The sequence below is a fragment of the Cornus florida genome, unplaced genomic scaffold, assembly GCF_030987335.1.
Source record: "Cornus florida cultivar Cherokee Brave unplaced genomic scaffold, ASM3098733v1 CherokeeBrave_3.0.0_Hap2_Chr08, whole genome shotgun sequence".
Lineage (NCBI taxonomy): Eukaryota > Viridiplantae > Streptophyta > Magnoliopsida > Cornales > Cornaceae > Cornus > Cornus florida.
In genome coordinates this window covers 12,587,701-12,606,462 of record NW_026775578.1, presented here as the reverse complement: position 1 = coordinate 12,606,462, position 18,762 = coordinate 12,587,701, and the positions used below count along the sequence as shown (strand labels likewise).

Sequence of the window (18,762 nt, the reverse complement as noted above, 5' to 3'; positions counted from 1 at the left end):
TTTGAAATGTGGAATATGAAACGAGCATTTATAAAAGAAGTAAGTTGAGGATTTTATAAAGGGACAATACTTAAGTTCTCGTTAATAAAGATTTATAATATACTAAACATTGATTTGGACTAATAATAAATAAACACATTCTTTTTTAATTATCAAATCATATAATTTTCTTCTTCTTTTGTTATATATACATATACACGAACAATGCTTAGATCTTCATTAGTGAGAATTTACACCATACTCACTGTGATGTGGACCAATAATAAATGAATATGTCACTTTTTACAAGTTTAATATGAAGGTGTAGATATTCACTTATTAAATCAGAGATAGTGATTTTATTACCATCTATGATTTGGTAATTAAAATAAAATATGCTCATTTATTATTGATTCATATCTGCAGTCAGTATGGTGTAGATCCCCACTGGTAACTTTAAATATAGATCGCAATATTTTAAGGGAAAAAAATGATTTTTGTGGTCCTGACTGCACCCAATTCCAGCACTCAACCCATCTTGGCTACGATGGAGATTGTAGGAGTTTGAAGTTTACGAAACCCCTCTTTGAATCAGTAGATTCCTTGACGTAAAAGGGACAATCTGTGTTATTTGTCATCGATTTAAAGGTCAAAGCCAATATTGTTGAACTTGAGAGGCTTTGGTTCCATCGAACCTTTCAACACTGACTTTGGAACACAATAAATTGCACATTTAACTCAATTCATATTAATGCTTTAACTAATTAGTACTCGTGTTAAATTTATTAATATTATATAAATAACATAAGAAATTGTCATATTATTCAACTTGCTTCTACACCTAAGTTCTAATTAATTATGAGAAGCTGTATGCAATTTTAATTGTTTGTTCTAATTCACACTTTTATAATATTATATAAATAAAGTTGCTTTCATTAACTTTTCTTCTTCTCATTTGTCTTGTAATATATATATATATATATATATATATATATATAATTAATTTTACAACAAAATCTTTTTCCTTATTGGATGCTTCTATTCATTAGATTTTTGACTTTTCATTATAAAACAATTGGCATATTGTAGAAAACGATTTTATTTGTGTTAAACAAATTTCACCAATTCATGTCTAATTTCAATGCTTGAGGTGAGATTATGGTTCAGTCACTTACCCCTACACTGCCATTTTTTTTTTTAGGTTGCAATTGATATGTGAGGTTTGTTTGTTGAAATGATAAATAATTGATATATTGTTGTTTTTGAGACGAATAAAAATTGAAATTAGAGGAATATAAAAAAGAATTATGACAATAGGATGAGTTGACTTTTTGTAGTCTCTTGTATTACGGGATAATATTCAACATATACAATTAATTTAGCAATGAAAAAAAAAAATTATGATCCGATCAACTTATTTGACCTAAGTTGGTAGTCCTTATCTAACATCACTCTGTCCCATACAATACATAGTTTTTACTGAAAAGCGTGTGTGGGGTGTATATATGTGTGTGTGTGTATATATATATATAGTTATATATTGCCAATTTAACACTGCTTCATGGTTTTTGGAAGCTGTAGCCAGCTTCATTGAATAGTAAATAACAGTAGCAGCATATCCTTTTCCAGCTTCTTTGGGAGAGAATTATTGCCTAATTTAATGCAATATGGTATCTCTTTCTCTCTCCTCCACAAGGACCACACCTCTCTCTCTCTCTCTGTCTCTCTCTATTTATACGTAGGGAGTATATATTTATACATGTATATCGTGGGCCAGCTAACTTCCTTGACAACGTTAACTCAGATGTCATGTGGTCTTCAACTTTCACTCATTTATAGACAGATGGTGATATCTCTTCTCCAATGACTCCGCCTCATTACTCTTTCGAACACATCCTCTCAAATATTGCACAAAACGTTACACAAGTGGACTTGCTTTTTAATGGTAATGTGTATCATTGATTTCAAATCTTAGCTATGAGAACGTTTCTAAATTTATATGGTTCCGGTACTTGGGTAACTATGTGTGTGTGTGTGTGTTTAAACCCCTTCAAATTTTATAATGGTAGAAATTTCATGCATTAAATTTATATGATTTGAGTATTTGGGTTTAAAATTGTAAGAATTTTTTATCATTGGTATGTAAAGAGGTTACTCCAATAAAAAAAAATATTACAACAAAAACTCTTGTCAGTTTTTAAAAAGAGCAAAATTTTCTTTTTTTCTACTTATTTTAATCACTAATTCTCACATCCAATCAGTTATGTAATCGGTAAAATTAAATAAGATAATTATTTCATTTTCCATATAAAAATAACCTTTGCTACAGTGTAAGCATTTTAGCATGGTGATTTATAAATGTAAGAAATTTAGATAATTTTTTATTTTTTATTTTATTTTATTTTTTTTCCATCAAGAATGCATGAATTAATTAGAAATTATGTAACATGTACTATCTGGCAAAAGAATGTTGGCTATTGGTTGAACTAATAGCCAACAAAACATACTACTCCGTAATTGTTAGTTCAATTGTTGTTGATACATCCAATTGTTGAGTCTAGTAAGTATAAATGTTGGGTTACTGGTTTAGTACTGTAACGTGCTGTGCTGGGTTTTGAAATTTAAATTTTTGTTCGTTACCAATTTGTGGACCTGTACTACTAGTCAATAGGTGGGTCCACCCATAATTATGGTAATATTAAATTCCAAACTTCTCCTCCTTTTTATTTCTGTCAATTATAATCCCTTTATAATTAAGAACACCTAAAAAAAAAAAATAGATGGAAATATATAATTAAAAACAACAAAAATAATTAAGATTAGAGGAAAATATATAATTAAGAACAACAAAATAATTTAAACTCGGTGATCTCAACCGATTAAGTGTAATGAAATATTTATTCTGAAATATCTATGTAATCCAGATCGAATCATACACACACTTTTTCCAAATTTTTATTAAAGAATAGGTCTGTTGTTAATGTCAATCAATATAGGTTTATGCAAAGTTTGTATTTCTGAGATTAAACTTGTTATACTCTTTTGTAAATCAAGTACATTCACACCGTTTTAACAATATATATATAAAATTTAACTGACTTCATTCAGTTCTTTCTTATGAACCGAATAAATCGAACCATATGCAAAAATAAATGGTTAGAAAGAAATTAAAATTTATTGATGGACTAAAAAATAATTGTTATAAAAATTCGGATAAGATTATAGTAATTATGTTCAAAATTAAATTGGTGATTAAATTAAAACTTTTTCAAATTGTTATCCGGACTAAAAAACCGGCGACCGAATAGTAGTAGATGTAGTGGAGAGACATCGTCGCAAGAAGACATAACATGTGAAAAAAATTAATCCTTCACTTTTTGTAATAATAATAACTTAGTTTTAAATGTTTCTTAAATTTTATCCCCAAAAAAAAAAAAAAATTAAATTAAATTAAATCATAACCATGTAAGATATTCGTGGCAAGCCGGTGTTGTCTCCGTGGAGACAGGTGTCAACCAATCAACCCCTCCCTCCATTGGTGGAATAACCGTCAAAAGCAACAACGAAAACAGACCAAGACATGTCAAGAGTTGGATTAGATTAGGCGTCGTGTTCGAAGCACATTACCACCTTCTTTTGGGTCCCACCACAAACTCTCACCTCTTATCCTCCGACTCTAACGCCGTCTTCTACCACCGCTCTTCCTTCGCCACGTCAACTTAACCCCCTTCCCTCAACGTTATGAAACTGCCAAATGTTTTTTATTTTTATTTTTTTAGATTCCAAAATTAAAAAGGAGATAATACCGAGAAAAAAGTGCGGAATAGAGGGTTGCTTTTTTTCCACGTAGGATTTGCCTTTTATCCTACGTGGCATTCATTTAAACCGACGGCCACATATTTTATTAATACATTAACTGAAATAACTGAATTAAAAAAAAAAAAAAAGGCAAAAGAAAAAGGTAGCTGGCATGCTTATCATGATACCTCTATGTATGGTTAATTTACGGAACTATCCTTGTCAAATTTGTTGAATTTCTTTCAGATCTGAGATGAGGTCATCAAAACAACAACAAAATAAATAAATAAATAAATAATATTAGTATTAGATCTACAGTACGTGCCGTAACGAGCTTGAGTTAATCATTTGCACTTTGGTATATTCTTGTTATTCCTTTAAATTCAACCAATGTGCTTTATTTAGAATTTACAATCATAATTTCCTCTATAATCTCATTTCTTTCCATAAAATAAAACAAAGATAATTTATTTAGAATTTACAATGATAATCTACTTTCTAAGCTTATTTCTTTTCATAAATTCTGGATCCACTTCATATTATTTATTATAAGGTTAAAATTTAATTAAAACATATATACAAAAAGATACTTCACAGAGATTATAGTAGAATAATTTCTTTGAATATATTCAACTGAGAGCCATTTAACTCTATATATACCATTTTTTAATGAATTTTTTTTTTATTATTATTTTGGAGCTTTATCCAACATATTGTTTTGTTTTGTTTTTTTATAACTTCATAATAAAAAAAATTAATATCTTTTTTTTTTTCTTAGTTGATTATTTACACACTCGTGTCTCTACTGAGTTTCAAACCCATGATCTCTTTTTGAAAAGTATAGACCTCGTGCCGTTGAGTCACTGACTAGTTGGTTAAAAAAAAAAAAAATTTGACATCTTTTCAAAATTATGACAAATTTTCGATTCCTAATTTCCTATACCTAGAAATAATTTAATTGTATTTAAGGACGGAATTAAGATTTCAAATTATGGGGCACCGTACAAATATGTATATATATATATATAATAAGAGAATAAAAAAATTATTCAAATATGCATTGTATAATTTTTTTCTTATATATAAAAAAAAATAAAAAAAATTACCACATATATTATAGAATTGGTTCCGTCCCATATTGTATTTTAAGTAAACAATAAAAATATGAAAATAGTTATTGCCATTATCTTTTTATCACCCTTTATTTTTTTTCTTTTGAAAAAAGAATTTTCCAAAACTGCCCAAATAACATCTAAGTACTAGTTTGTTGTACCTTTATATAACATAAAGTAAGTTCGGTTCTCGCACAAATTAGGTGACTTAAAGTCTTAAAGTAATACTTTGTAAATTTGTTACAAATTAGTTATAAATATGTATGTGTGTGTGTATATATATATATATCATTTGAATGATGAGCGCGTGGCGTTTAAGAATTTATTCCTAAATGTAGGAGTAAAATTTAAATGGATGTCCCTACAAACTTGAGAAAGAATATGAAATTCCCTCTCTTCGTGACCCAACGTTTTTATAGATCGTGAAGAGAGTATTGGCCACACGATATTCATATTCCTCCACGTGGCGCGATCTGGACACACGTAGCAAGGGTATGGGTCACCCTCTGGAGAAGAACCGGTCATTAGGTGGTTTCTTTAACCTGCAATAGCCTGTAAAACCATGGGCTTTTACCGATAGATCCGGTAATCGGAGTCAATGGTATAAGAGCTGGGGTTTAAGCAAATGGTTGGGTGGTTTTCAGAGGGTTTTGGCCATCTCAGAGAGAGAAAGAGAGAGAGAGAGGAGAGAGAAAATTAAGGGTAGCGTCCAAAACAGCGTTTGTTCTCTGAGAAACAAAGAGAAAACATGGGATAGTGGATTAAGAAAAAGAATGTTTCGTGATCGATGCAAATTCTGATTCTTGTGAGATTTGTTGTTCGAATTCTCCGACAATTCTCCGATCTTACATTCGCCTGTAATTTTTTTACAAAATTTCACCGGAATTTTGTTTCCTCGAGGGGACAAATCAACTCTCAACGCAAAATTCTTGTAAATCCGACGACAAATCGTTCTACAGAGGTGAGATAATCGGATTTCTTGGTTTCATTACGACAGGCTTTCCTGTTCGGTTGCTGAGAAAATCTTAACACTGGACCTGATTGAATTTCATGTTTGGCGCATATATATTTTTAATTTTATGCTGTCTGATTTTATTTTATCTGAGTTGAGTCTTCTTGTTGCAATCTCTTCCTGGATTTGTCATTTCCAAATTTGGATTCGATCTGGGATTAAAAAAAAAAAAAATTCGTGTCCAAGATCTTTCTTTTTTTCCTTTTCCTGAATTTCGGAGAGGACCGAGATCCATTTTTTTTTCTTTCCAATTCTTTTTTCATACGATTTGTCCTGAATTATCTGATATTTTTCTCGATTCATCTACACTGAGGGTTTTAGATCATCTGTGTATATATATATATATATATACACCTTCATTTTCGGGATGTCTGAAATGATCATCCCGTCTTAATTCTGTGATCATCCATATCAGGGTTTTGTGAGGGTTTTTAATCATTTCTTTTTTATTTCTTTCTTTTTCACCCCTGCTTCATGTATGTGTGACTTAGAATTGTGGAGAGATTTCTGGATTTTAATTGGCCCGAATTGTTTTCCTCCATAGAGCAGATAAGGTGCAATCTAATTTTGTACTTATTCTTGTTTGTTATGTTTAATGGTTATATTGTTCAATTTACTTGACAAAAAGGCATTGATATCAGTATAAAAGGGCTAGGCTAGCCCAGGGCATGAGGCTCCTGCCATTGCGGGAGGGTCAGATGTACGAGTATGTATGTATATATTTTTGCACATTTTTAGAGTTTCCTTCCTCTTCTGACTCTGTCCTGTATAATCTGGGTGCATCATAGCCGTCTATGGATCGTCGTGCCGATCTGACAGAAATATGTCCACACTCATAGTGTTGCTCCTTCAAAATTGTTGTAAATTGATTTTCTCAGATATTTTTTACAAATCTGTTTAGAGCTGTTTGATTGTCTAGAAAAAATAGGAAAATAATTTAAATATTGGATCTTATAAGGTTTGCTGTGAAGTGGCCATTGTTGGATTTCAAGAAACTATTCTCTTGGAATCATATGACCAATTACTGTTGGAATGGCAGTTATAAGGCTCTTAATTGTTTCTTCTATTGGAATCCCATCACCTGTTGTAAAATTCCAAGGAAGTGTCCTCTTTGGCCATTTTTTCCTGGCAGTTTTTAGGGACATTTCTCATTTGATTGACTTTGTCTGGTTTTTACATGGTAATCCGAGTCTGGTATAATTGCTGCAATTAGAAGAACATAGCAAGAATAATTAAGCTATTTTTGGGAGCATGAAATTGGTGCCTTGGAATTGGAATTGAATTTTTTTTTTTTTTCGTTTAAAGTTAGAACTTCCAATTACAAGTAGCTGATTCCATGCTTCTTGATGCAATGTTATTTTTTTATTATCGTTATTTTTTATATACTGGCATTTGGGCTTGCAGGATTTCGCTCTCTATATTGTACGATTTCTTTATTGTGCTAATTTATTCTTTGATCAAGTGTTCCCATACAATTGTGCTGTCCACCAAATTTAATACTATGAAGAACATTCTTATTTTCTCCTTCTTCATTTTTATATTTTTTTTTATGGTGAATTCCGTGTACCACCTTTTCAACCCTTGTTGGTGGTTTAAGATTTTGTACTTTTGTTATCATGTTATCTGTTTTTGTTCTAATAAAGGTAATACACTGTATACATTCTTTTTGTTTAGTCTAAGTTAATATCTCGACTCAACTCAACTCTAACAAATCCGTTTCCTAACTATTTGGATACTGTTCCTTGGATCTTGTTTTGTCATTCCATTGTCTAGGGTCTTAATTTTATTAAAACAACACACTAGCTGGCATCTTTTTCTTGTTATCTTACCCACGTTAATTTTTGTCTTATCCTATCAATAGCATATTCCCATTGTTAATGTTTGTTTGTCGACAGGGTCTGTAATCTTGGGTCACTGAGCATGGGAGATTGGCAGGTCTGATGCAGGCTCTTTAGATCTTTAAAAATATCCAAAAATGCTTGTATTCTGCGTTTGAGAGTTCTGCTTGGTATGATCTCCGAGATATGGTGCTACAGAAGAGGTTAGACTACGGATTCAATGGCTATCAGATGCCTCCCACACCCCGAGCTGCCAGATCGGCTAGGGTAATGACTGTCTGCCTTACCTGGACTGCTCATTATTCCTTTATTTGTTTTATCTGGTGGTCTGCGTTTCTGAAGTACTGATCTGTTTTTTAATCCCTTTGTCACTTGTTGTAGAGGAGGTGCTCATTCAGGAAGAAAGTTGATGACAATCCAATGTGTGCATTTGACTTATTGGCTACTGTAGCTGGCAATTTATTACTGGAAGGAGAAAGTTCTCCTAGTTCTAGTAATACATTACCTGCAAAAAAACAGTGTGCAGCTGCGAAAGATTTTGTAAAGAAAGAACAACAGAAAGTGGTTAACCCTTTGAAAGTAGAACCTTGTGATCAAGGAAGCTTTGACAGGAGTTCTATTGCGTCAGAACTTGTCCCACAGGATCCCGTTCTTAATCATAGTTTCACAGAATCTCCAAATGCTCAGCGTGATGCTTTTTCGGGACTTGCATCTGTAGTAACAACTTCAGATTGTCCAGAGAAGGCCGTTTCTGCTGAAAAATTAGTCAATGGGAAAAGCAAGGTCGAACTTGGAACCTTTGCTACCAAAGTTAAGGTAGGTTCCACTGGCCACCGGGAGGCCTACAATTGTACAGTTGAGGATGATAACAAAAAACAAATGAAAATTGAGCCACCTAACACTGGTAATGTGTCGGTTAGTAATAGTACCAGACCTGATATGTGCATGTCAGAGGGTAAGGTCATTTGGAACAGGAAACCTTCCAATGTAATTTGTTTAGACAATAGTGTGAAGTTACCTTTGTGCAGGGATGACATTCTTTGTGGTTCTTTCCCCGTGTGCCGGGATGATGTAAATTTAGTTATTAGAGATGATGACGAAAACTCTTCTGGGTGCACTCAACCTAGCACCACAGCAAAGGCCTTTAGGCCACCATTACGAATTGGAGACCGAAAAATAAGGAAGTTATTGGCTTCAAAATATTGGAAAGTAACTCCAAAATTGAAGGATGAGCGACAATTATATACTGGTGAGTGTCTGATCACTCTTTGATCGTCCTGCATTCTTCACTCATTTAGTTTGATTTTATTACGATTTTCATTTACATCACTTTTATTTAATTGGATGTTATATTGATGTCTCCAGGTGCAGAAAGAAAGCCTGCTTACCGTAATAGGAAAAATTGTTACAAACGCCAAAGGTCTCAAAGGGATTATCCTTTCAAAAAGAGGAAACTTTTTGACTGTAGTTCAGTATCAAATTCTGATGGAGGGATTAGTAGTGAGGGAATATCTAGTTTACCTGGGAAGGGCTTCAGTGGAGATGCTTCTGATTCAGGTGCAGCGATGAATGGAGGTTAGTTTCCATCCCCTCCTCTCTTCTTCTTCTGTTAATACTTTTGCTAACTCTTCTTCATCACCCCCCTCCCCACTATTAACTCTGTTTGGTTTACAATTTGTTGTTTTCTCTATTATTTTGCTTATAATCGTAGCTCCTGATGCAGCCACTGGGACGCCAGCTTCTGCAGCAAGTCAACATACATCCTTTCAGTCCAAGGATTCCCATGGTATGAGAACCGTTGATGGAATGATTCACGTGTACTCTTTTGATTTGATTGGTGTCTGACATTCAAAGGGGTTCTTATATGAAGATATCTGTGCTTTTTCTCAGTGAAGCTTAGGATCAAGTCTTTCAAGGTTCCAGAGCTTTTCATTGAGATTCCAGAAACTGCAACTGTGGGTTCTCTGAAGGTATGCTATCATCGACATGACCCAGTTCATTCTAATACAAAGCATCTTGCAGCTACCTTTTGCCATGCATTGTAGTAGATGTGACATATCGGACATAATTTGATAAGTTCTAGGATTATGAGGTATGTCATGCTGATCATGCGTTTCCCTCATTTCATAGGTTTTATGTTTATGTGTACAGGTAGAACTTACATTCTTTATGGCTAAATATATGTGTTCTTATGTAGCTCTTGTTTTGTATTCTAAAAGTTGAATAATGAACACCGTGGGTGGAGTGTGGACGTGTTTTGGGAGAGAAGTGAGGGTCCATTTGAAAAAATACATAACTTAAATCTTTGACAAGTCCTGGGTACTCCTCTAATGGTTTTTTCATTTATCAAAATTTAACACACTCTTTTGTGGGCTGAAAATTTTGCGGCAATGGGATCTTAATTTTTTTAACATTTTGCTTCAATATCTCTTAATTCTTCCTCTCTTTTCAGTTTCATTTTAGGCTTACAAATTTGCTGCTTGAATTTAAAAATTAAGAGCTGATGGGATGTGAATGTTGTGCAGAGGACAGTTATGGAGGCAGTGACTGCTATTCTTGGCGGTGGACTACGTATTGGCGTGCTTCTTCAGGGGAAGAAGATTAGAGATGATAACAAAACTCTACAGCAGACTGGAATATCTCATGATAACAAGCTGGATGCTCTGGGTTTTACGCTGGAACCTAATCCTTCTCAAACTCCTACACCTCTATGTCCCAATGATCTCTCCTTTCTCCCCCCTTGTGACGCCCCTCAGCCACTGACAAGGTAAACCATATGTACGGTGACCTATTTCTTTAGAATTTCTCCGATGTCATATTTGACAGACTTATTTTGTTGTTGCTATGTTATGGTAGGATGAGGAAACATGTTTACTTTTTACAATTATACTTGTAAGCAGATCTAAGGAGAGATGATTTAAGTCAGTTGCTTTCAGCTAATAATGCAATGCTCTCTTAGCAGGTACCCACCCGCCCCCAATGTAGTTCGTAGTGTAGTTAAAGAGGGAAATTATGATGCCCCATTGGATCCTCCAGTAGCAAATTTTGGAAACTTTATTGAAAGCGATCATGATTCAGCACCTTCTCCTCCTGCCATGTCAATTGATAAAAGCACTACAGATTCCCGAGCATTGGTTGCCGTTCCAGCGATGAATGTGGAGGCACTAACTGTGGTTCCTATGCGGAAATCTAAGCGATCTGAGGTTGCCCAGCGTCGAATTCGTAGACCCTTCTCTGTTTCCGAAGTGGAGGCATTGGTTCAAGCTGTTGAGAAGCTTGGAACTGGAAGGTATGTTGGTGAAACCTAATCCAGTAATTATATGGGAGCTGGTTTGCAACAGTTTACAACTGAATCACCAGACCACTTTTTAACATGAATGCAAAATTCAGTGTTCAAAAACTTGATATATTTTTTTGGTCAAAATAGAATCTTCATTTATATATATATTTTCTTTGGCAAGAAATTCACACACCCATTTGCCTTGACTTGAACTTGCTCACCTTCCACTTTGGGAGGCAAAAGTGATACCTCTAGATTACAGCTCTTGATAAAAGCCTTTTTTTATTTTTTTGGTCCTATTATGATAATTGTATTATTATTTACAGATGGCGTGACGTGAAACTGCGAGCTTTTGATAATGCAAAGCATCGAACTTATGTGGATTTGAAGGTACGGAAGTGATATGCCACATCTCTGCATATATTTCACCGCCTTTGGATTTTTAGCTGGACTAAATTATTACTCGATCTCTTCGTTAAATCCTATGTCTTTCCCCTTTACATCCCATGATTTCTTAAATGTTAACAAAGTAGACCACTGGACAGATTGGGCCGACAAGGTTTGGTAGTTTAATTAGTTCAAGGCAATAGTTGCTTGTATAATTGGTAAATGACTCGATAGTTTATCTTTGGTACAGCTGTGCCAAGGAATCTCTTGAATTCTAGTCTCACACGATATCATAGATACATAGTTGTATTATCTATTATTTCCTGATCATCGTCGTGTCCTCTACCAAATGATGGTTAGCCACCTTTTTTTATCCATAGCCAAATAATATATAGCCGATAAATCTTCTAATATCTCAAAGTGCCTGGGTCAGAAAGCAGAAGTGGCATTAAAAGTTGTTACTTCTCTTTTTATCTCTCTCTCTCTCACACACACACACACATTTTTGAAATAAAGGAGTACTCACATGAGGTGGGTTTTCTTTGGTGTGGGGTTGTGCAGGACAAGTGGAAAACACTGGTGCACACGGCAAGAATATCCCCTCAGCAAAGGAGGGGTGAACCCGTACCCCAGGAGCTATTGGACAGGGTCCTAGCCGCCCATGCTTACTGGTCCCAGAACCAAGCCAAGCAACAGCTTAAACAGCAGCAGTATGAGACCTGTCTTCTTGTCTGAAAGCTCAATTAGAGAGCTGGTAGCATACTGGAAGAAGCCATGACGGACAACGGTCTATAGTTTATTACTGTTATGATTTACTATGTAAAAAGGTATGATGACAAGGAAGGGGGTGACAAGAAAAGGTAGTTTATGTAATATGTTTAGCTCTCGCCGTGATTCTTTCCTGCATTGGAGAGGTTAGCCCTTGTAAATGGTTGACACAATAAAAAGCTCGCTAACAGGATTCTTTGATGCCAAGAAATCGGCACTCTCTTTCACACTCGATGTTTGGGTCTTCCGTTCTTTTGGTTTGTTGAAGAAGTGAAAGCTAATCTGAGAATTGAAGTTCATTTGTTGTAATGTTTAGTCGATAGGTGATTGTTGTTATCTTTTAACCCTTACTAATTAGGGGTAATTCTTTGATGCAATGGTTGAAGTTTGGATTTACAAACATTGTATTTTGGGCAAAATAATATTGAAGTTTAGGTTTGTATTTAGTTTACATCTCTTATCTCTGTCTCTCTCAGCAGAATAGAATGTCTAGGAGCTATTAACACGGTTATTTTTATTATTTTTTCTTTTTGTGTATTATGAATTAAATATTTACTCGTAATGGCCAGAGATGGCATAATTGCATTTGGAATCTACATTAATAACTCACCTAACACTTAAAACAGGTTTAGTGGAAAGTTTGGCTCAACGGCAAAGCAAGCAATGCATAGACAACCAAGTTAGTTCAAGTTAGGAAGACCAACTGAAAGCACGTGTATGCACGTGCAATTTGAATGGAGGCTCCATCTATGGGTGAAAATCACCTCCAGTGAAATAGCGTGCTATTTACTTCATTTTGAAATGAGTGGTTTAAAAATGACCACGTCATCCATGTTTGGGATGCATAGTAGGAAAATATTGAGATGCACAATAGGAAAATGTTGGAATGCACCTTACGAAAATATTGAGATATACTTTTACTTACAAAAATGAAAGAAATAGACTACTGTGTAACTGGAGGTGATCCTTATCCCTCCATCTATTGCCTTTGATAGATTGAATCTAGCCCCCTGCCATATATATAATGGAAATATTTAATTAATTAACAAATAATTTAGAATAAACATGATAATCAAAAATTAAGATGTTTATTTTTTTATTTTATTAACATGGGGTGTCCGGGATGACACAAATCCTTAAAAAAATACTACTGTGAAGTTAAAATATTCAACTCAATTCTGAAAAATCACGCTTCCATTAAAATTCACCTTTCCCTTTCTCAATCAATTATTATTATTTTTAAAATATATATACAATATTCAATATTACGTTAATTTTGTAATATGATCGGAGATAATCCATACTCGCGAAAGCTCTATTAAGTCTCCAATTTTATCTAAAATGAAGCGGGGCAAGGCGGAATAGGACCAAGAGGAATTATTTTGCCATCCTATGTATCTTTAATACGATGTCAAAAAATTTAAATTCATAATCAAAATTTTGAGTTAGTCTAAAAGACCCTGCTCCTACTGACAGGCAATGAATAAGCTTATCTTGAGAATAATGGTCTCTACTTGGAGGCATCGTAGCTGTACAAAATTAGGTGCATATGTCAAGTCCAACAAAGCTTGTCTTCGTGTTGGGCTTAGGAGTTATCCTACTTCCGGAAATATACATTACATCACTAAAGCATATACTTCTAAAATACTCCAATTATTGCTTAAACCATTAAAGTTTCTTTGCTTCTTTATTGCCTCTCTAAATGCGACCTAGCACAGATAAACATTAGAAGGCTTGAGTAGCCCTAAAAGGAAAGAAAATAAATGGAACATTGAATACAAAACGTGTCTTTTTTTTTTTTTAAGGGCACATTCATTTGGAATTAGGGATGGCAATGGGGCTGGACGGGAATCTCATTCCCTATTCCCGGTAATTTTTTTCAGCCCCATCCAAGCCCACGTCTGCATTTAAAATTTCACTTCAATTTTCATATTCGCCACCGCCCTGCCGTCCCCATCCCTGTTTAATACACTATATTTTTTTTAACAAATAATTTTTCTTATTTTCAGAAGTATGTTTATATATACTTAATATAATTTAGTAATATATCATAATATATAAAGGGATTTTAATAAATGTACATCCTAAACGGGGCAGGACGGGTTTATCATATCTCCATCCTCGTCCCTGCCGAGTTTTTAAAAATTATCCTATTCTTATCTCCGTTTGCATAAATGGGGCAGGACGAGAACAATTGGGGATTGAGAATTTGTCACCCCTATTCGGAATGTACTACAAATTAGACCATCGAATAATAATATGTCTTATTACCATTTCTACTTTCTTAATAAAACATGTTTGGCCACATGCATTCGCGGTCCAATTGACTGATATTTTTGTCCAAGTATCATTTTCCTCCAAACCTAGAGTTAGAGGCAGGAAATTCAAACTTTACATAATATCTTCCTCGGATTGGGAAGGAGATGCTTATCTTATTGCCAAATTCATTGATTGACCCTTGTTGTGATGGCTTCTTTTTTTTTTATGCGTGACACATCCATTGATGATATAATAACAGACTTGTTACAATTAGTGTGTGTGTGTGTATATATATATCTCTTTCGTGAAAAGCAACTTATGCAGAGACAGATAAATGGTAAGGATTCATGTTCTTGTGGCTACAATTGGATGGGCGGTCTCTTTTGGAATTTTTCTTACCTCACCTCAGTGTTTTAATAATTAATCTTAATTCGAAATCCCAAGAAAATGTTGGAGAAAATGAGTGATGTGAACCTTTTTCTTTGTTATTTATTTATTTTCATATATGTATCATCTTTATTTGTGGTGGAAATTTGATGATATGATGGACCAGGAGATTAGAATGTGGGTCATCAACGGAAAAAGGTGATTAGGATGTGGGTGGGATTATTTATAGAGAGAGCGATTTGCACCCTCCTCCCCATCTCTCTCTCTCTCTCTCTCTCTCTCTCTCTCACACACACACACACACAAACACACACACAACCACACACACAACTAACATATTGTTTTATATTCTGGAATTTTACACCCTCTTACCCTCCACTTATTTTTTCAAAAACAGGAAATGAGCCAACTGTCCTTGAAAATGACTCTAAATGTAAACTACTCTTACACCCAATTTCTGAGGGGTAATTGTGTCATTTCATTGCTACAAAAAATTGGTGAGTACAACTGTACAGTATAAGAATATGTACGGATGAACATATTATTTTTTTAAAGTTTGGCCCAATTTTGATCCGTAATGGTTCTATAAGAAGATTCTGTTCATAGTTTTAGGATGTTCCAGATTTGACATGTTACATAAAGTGGCCCAATGGGAAAGGGCAACCCTTCTGATCTCATCTAATTTAATAACCAAGAGCCCAACACTTAATGTTGGGCTCGGTGCTACATATTCAAATTTATTTATTTTGATTAGGTAAGTACTCATAAACACTTTTGTTTATGTCCGGGATTGAACTCCTCCCCCCTCATTGAAGATAATGAGTAGGTTATACATTGAGCTAGAGACACTTTGGTGTTCAAATTGATTTTGTTCGAGTAAAATGTTGAGTCGTAAATATGTCACATTGTGACGTGGTTTCAGTGTTAACTACTCCTAACCCATAAGAGCAACCTCAATACATTTAGTACTTGAGCAAACCTTAAAACGTGGGATGAAAGTTATGTGCACTCACTACCTGCACAATTTACAAGAGTAGGCAAGAGAAGAGAAGATGTCCATGCAACTACATATTGTTGCTTCTCACTCTTCCCAATATTTCTCTGATCAACAAGTTATTTATGATCCACATGGGACTGTTCTGTAACCATTGAATTGGGCTCCATGTGGACGGCCTAGCCTAGGTCATATCAGCCTCATGGCCCAGCTAATTAGAGGGCTTTGCCCAAGGTAACAAGTTTGATCCTGTTTAGGCTCATTGTATGGGAAATGGCCCATTAGCAAACAAACTTGGACAGAAATGATAATGAGGAGTTACAATTGTCCACTATCCAACACAATTTACTATTGCATTCTTTGATGATACAGGTCTAGATGTTGCATTCGCTAGATTAATATAATATAATTCAACATCTTAGCAACAATCCGTTGTCGTCCAGCGGTTAGGATATCTGGCTTTCACCCAGGAGACCCGGGTTCGATTCCCGGCAACGGAATTTTTGGATTCAATGTTTATTTTCAAATGGTATGAAGTCTGTGGGTGCGACGATCACTCGTTTTTTCTTTTTTTTTTTTTTTTTATCTCTCTTCTTTCTTCTATTTCCTTTTTAATATATTATTATTATTATTATTATTATTTTGAACAAAAAACAATAAAGCTAGAAAAATGTAGATGGCAAACAATTTTGGGATTATTTCATTATTCCTGTATACAATTAGGAGTTGGTAAAGATTGTATTAGCAGATCATGAAGTACAAACATTAAACATAATCATGTGGTCATCCACCATAAATTATTGAATACTGCACAACTACATATGCCAACACATATTATATTCTTATATTTACATCTTTGATGTTTAAACTTAATTACTTCTGTTCCATTTCTTTCGGGGCTACAACAGTCTAAGAAAATAATTCTTTTCGAGGTTATGAAGTCGTATACAGTCAGTTACGTCCTTCAATGAGTTCAATGTTGAGCAAACTATATGGATATATATATATATATATATATATACACACACACGCGCACACGGACCTTTATATTTGCATCATTAATTTGGACTATGTGGTAGTTGACTAGCTACCTAAACCAGTAGCCTAGATGATCAACTCGATACCTTGGAAACATTAAAAGAAGGTATCAATTCTTATTGACTTTGTCTGATCTATTGGAAACAATGGACGTCAAATAATACCACCCGATTAATTAATTCACTAACTACAAACTTTCTCTCCAAGCATTAATAATATATTATGTCACCGGCTTGGGCGGCACGTTATAGAGTTGCACCTGCAAACGATAATGCCCGTAAAGATATACTGTACAATATAATATATATATATATATATATATATAAATCAAACATAGATAGAAGAAGTAGATTAAAACCTTTTTCATTTTTTATTTTTTCCTTTTTTGACTAGCAACATGGCTGCTTTTGGTAGCCAAGCTAGAACGAAATAGACAAAATTGCTTTTATGACTGAGGAGACTAACTGGTTTACAGTAAAAAAGTGACACGTCTAAAAAACTAAATTTAACTTCGACCGATATTAATAATTTTTTTCAACCGATATTAATAAATTAGAAAATCAACTTTATTACAAATACTAGCTCTCCCGTATATAGAATTGTAGTCCAAAAAAATTAAATAAAAAAGAGTATATAGAATAGAATGAGAAAAGGGATTCCAGTAGTTCTGTTTATTTTTAAAAAATGATTAATTTTTGTGTATATTTATAAAAGATGGCATTTTAATCTGATAGTCTTCACACTTCAAGTAGCTGTGTTAGAGAGGTGATATCAGATTCAACCATTGTTCACATTTTATCGTATATAGGTCACTAGTTAGGTTAATTGTTAGATAAATGAAAAAAAAAAGTTTAAATTTTTTTTAAAAAAAAATTTAAATAGTGTGAGTTACATGAGTAGTGCAATGCAGTGTGTAAGTTGTTATGTTGATTAAGCTGTGATTCACACTTTAATAATTTAGATGAGGTGAATAGGTCAACTTATTCAATTTTGTGATTAATTAATTACCCATAAATATTATCAATTGCACATCCACAACCCTAAAAAATACAAACAACAAAGCAAGTAAGTAAAGTTAAGTTTGAGGAATGACATCGGATTTTTGAGCGTGGAAACTCTTGTCGGAAGAAAAATGACTAACTGGATGAAAACCATAGACTTTTGCTGCATCAAGCAAAAAGACCTACTATTGTTGAATTAAAGTACAATGGACTTTAATTGATCAGACTCACACCTACTTTGCTATGCCAAGTACCAATTGTTGAACGTCTCTCTGACTTTGCGACACCCTTGTCCAAACGCACTAGCTTTCAATCTTACTATTTGATCCTTGTAGAATTGTTGCTAGTAGATCAACAAACATTCCTTGAATGCTTTGTCCCCTTCGTGATTTGATCGATTCCTCCTCTTCCTTCAAAATTGAAATTTGTGAAGGCTAGAAGAAAAACCTTGCTAAATTAATCAATGTGTAATTTGATATAAACTCTGAAGATTTTGTATTGATCAGTAGAATATCACCCTAATCACTCTTGTACTTAAGTGTGTGCTCTAAAAAATAAGCAATCAGCTTTGCCTGAAAACTCTCACAAGGTTATAATGCTAATCACGTAAAAGATGAAAACCTTGTTTTCCCCACTGAAGTAGTCAATCTCTATCACGGTTAGGGATGGATGATATATATATAGGTAAAAAGAGGTTTTAAAACTGTGCAAGAAGAGCCCTATATGTGAGTGCTGCATTGGAGTTGACCTGAATTAGTCTTTCATAAGACCAAAAAAGGAACCTCAAACCAGGCCTCAATATTGTGTGAAAATCCTTTACTCTGTCACTTATTCTTACACCCCGTTAAAATTCCCAACTTAAATAGGAAACTAAAAAGATACCAAAATTCTGAATTTAAGCACATTTAG

The 18,762-nt window shown here is 34.0% G+C and overlaps 1 protein-coding gene and 1 non-coding gene across 3 annotated transcripts; both read left to right on the top strand.

Moving 5' to 3' along the window:
- Positions 1 to 5,536: 5,536 nt before the first annotated feature.
- On the top strand, positions 5,537 to 12,625 carry LOC132269425 (telomere repeat-binding protein 5-like). 2 transcript variants are annotated; one of them, XM_059770611.1, is made up of 10 exons: positions 5,537 to 5,850; positions 7,797 to 8,006; positions 8,121 to 8,988; positions 9,105 to 9,314; positions 9,463 to 9,525; positions 9,630 to 9,709; positions 10,265 to 10,506; positions 10,702 to 11,028; positions 11,346 to 11,409; positions 11,968 to 12,625. In XM_059770611.1, exons 2-10 carry the CDS (start codon positions 7,926 to 7,928, stop codon positions 12,139 to 12,141), a joined length of 2,109 nt encoding a protein of 702 aa, XP_059626594.1. In that variant the 5' UTR covers positions 5,537 to 5,850; positions 7,797 to 7,925; the 3' UTR covers positions 12,142 to 12,625. The 2 variants fall into 2 exon arrangements, with proteins under 2 accessions (XP_059626594.1, XP_059626593.1); XM_059770610.1 differs by having other exon boundaries at positions 10,699 to 11,028.
- A 3,617-nt stretch (positions 12,626 to 16,242) lies between these two features.
- TRNAE-UUC (transfer RNA glutamic acid (anticodon UUC)) lies at positions 16,243 to 16,314 on the top strand. Its single transcript has one exon. It is a non-coding gene; the product is annotated as a tRNA-Glu (tRNA).
- The last annotated feature ends 2,448 nt before the right edge of the window (positions 16,315 to 18,762 follow it).